This window comes from Dendroctonus ponderosae, unplaced genomic scaffold (genome assembly GCF_020466585.1).
Source record: "Dendroctonus ponderosae isolate FM_Combo_2020 unplaced genomic scaffold, Dpon_F_20191213v2 Dpon_F_20191213_3, whole genome shotgun sequence".
Lineage (NCBI taxonomy): Eukaryota > Metazoa > Arthropoda > Insecta > Coleoptera > Curculionidae > Dendroctonus > Dendroctonus ponderosae.
The window spans coordinates 14,799,327-14,801,575 of NW_026018508.1; the positions used below are offsets into that span (position 1 = coordinate 14,799,327).

Genomic DNA, 2,249 nt, shown 5'->3' on the forward strand with positions numbered 1-2,249 from the left:
TAAAACATGGTTTACATTTAGCTCACTGAAGTTGGAGTTCAATCGGTTTGACCAACTTTGCCAGACATTTGCAATTAAAAATGTCAATGATTCTGTGCACGAGGTGCAGTCGCTCCTATCTATTCACGTTTGATCGCCCTTCATCAGCTTGACTTGATATTTTTTCAGATAGCCTTGAAAATCAGCAGTGACATCACGTCTTTTGCACTCACTGCTTTATCGGGAAATATCCTGCAATGCAGCGACGAATTCAAAGTTACATTAAATCCTGAAGAAACTGTTCAAGTATCGGTTCAATTTATTCCTGAAAACTATGGCACCACGAGTCACAGTATTCCTATATTTGTGGGCAAGTTTTCCGAAACCCAAGCATTTAACCATCTGCAGCTGCAAGAAGAATACACTCAGCCGAGAATGAGTAGCTACAAACACGCCATATATTTAACCCCAACTTCCGCTGGCATTTCCGACTAACGACAGTCTTAGTCGGAAAGCACGGGAGATCACTTCGCCCACTGCCTCATCGCCTTTGATAATGTCCACCGCAGTTGTGGACGAAACGTCAGGACGAAATTCCCATAGACCAGGGCTTCAAAGCCCGGAAAACATTCCTAAATGTGATTTAACCGGCCGGAAAGCCTTCATAGTTTAATTGATTTGTTTGTTATATTCCGTTTTATAACCATGAAACGGTACCAATTGGTTCATTGTAAGTGAGTTGACATGTAATAGACTTGAGCTCAAGGTCCAAATATCGGTGTTTGTCATCAGCGCAACTGTGAAGAGAATGGAGGACATGCAAGATTTGCCTTTCGGCTACCCCCTAGTTCTCGCCTATGGCTCCTTTGACCTCCAGCCGTTTCCAGCAATCACCGACTATCTCCCAAAATTACTATCGCAGAAGACCCACTCCACCCCCTGCCAAACCAGCACGGAGGATGGGGAGCCGCAGTGAGCTGAAAAGTTGTCCCAAATCGCTTTACTTTGGTCCAATGCCTTAGTCTCCGCTTGTTTACATAGCTGATGCAGCTTCAGACCCCTTCTATACATGTTTTGATCCTACGCACTAGTTTGCTGGGTATTCCCAACTCTATCAATGTCTCCCATAGCCTGACTCTAATGATACTATGGGGTTCTTGTCGGAAGTCGACGAAGAGGTTACGGAGGCCTCCGGCACTTTTCTATGAGGTGTAGCATGGTAAAAAGCTGCTCCGTAGCGGATCTGCCGCCTCTGACATTCTCTTGCAAATTCTTCTGCGTAGGGAGATTGCAGGAGGATATTTGAGAGGATTTTGCATGCGTTGTTCAGCAGAGCAATCAAAAATAGCTGCATATATGGCCTAAGAAGCCCTCATAAATGGTTTCCTTACCCAGAGTCAACGTATTTCAATATTGATTGATCCATTAAATTTACTAACAACTGTATCAGAGGAAGAAGGGGAAAGGATATTTTTTCAGATCGTCCATGTTTGTCACTGTCGTCAAGCAAATCTACTGGGTACCTTGAACAAGCAATACAATACAGCGTTCTATATGAGCTATTATATATAAGAACTATCAGTAAAGTATATTGAAATACACCTGGCTATATCCATCGGAATCTTGTAGTAATTTTGATAAAAATATCCTTGCGAGTACAACCATCTTTCAATAATCGCTACAACGGTACGCAATTCATTAGCGTAGTTTGAGGTATCATTGTCAGCAGGAAAGAGGGGATATGTGGATTCATAGGTATCCAAGCCGTCCATCATGCAGTTGATCACGGCCGATGTATCACAACAAGCAAAAATATCTACTGTAACTGTAGTGTTGCATGAGCAAAAAAACTTTGCTTTAGTTTCAATGCGACAATCTAAAATAATATTTAAATTACTAACAACATGGAAGGGCAGACTTAAACATGAAATACAGCGTGTCTGTACAATGTCTGTACAAAATCTGACTACGGATCCTGCAGATGAAAATATAGAAAAGCGAAAAGTAGAATTAAAACATCGAAGCAAAAATAATAATTTTGCTTGTAAAGCTACTATCTGAACGAAGTCTTGTCTCAGGGGGATTTAGGATGCGAAAAATTAGCTGCGGTTAACCTTTTTTATGCACATTGAAGAGGACGCTGTGGGACATCTGTGAATCCTATTTAAAATAGCGTATTCTTTTATCGTTCAATATAACAATTGTTGATGAATTCTATATTGTTGAGGCGGATTCATTTTTTTACAAACTTCTTTTTGGGTATTTCGCCT

The 2,249-nt window shown here is 41.1% G+C and overlaps 1 protein-coding gene across 1 annotated transcript; it reads right to left on the reverse strand.

Moving 5' to 3' along the window:
• Positions 1-1,370: 1,370 nt before the first annotated feature.
• Positions 1,371-2,220, reverse strand: LOC125503838 (the record flags this gene model as incomplete). Its single annotated transcript, XM_048664829.1, is given in 2 exon segments — positions 1,371-1,502; positions 1,582-2,220. Coding segments are annotated over 2 exon segments (305 nt in total), but the record flags the coding sequence as incomplete, so codon positions are not given.
• Positions 2,221-2,249: the final 29 nt, after the last annotated feature.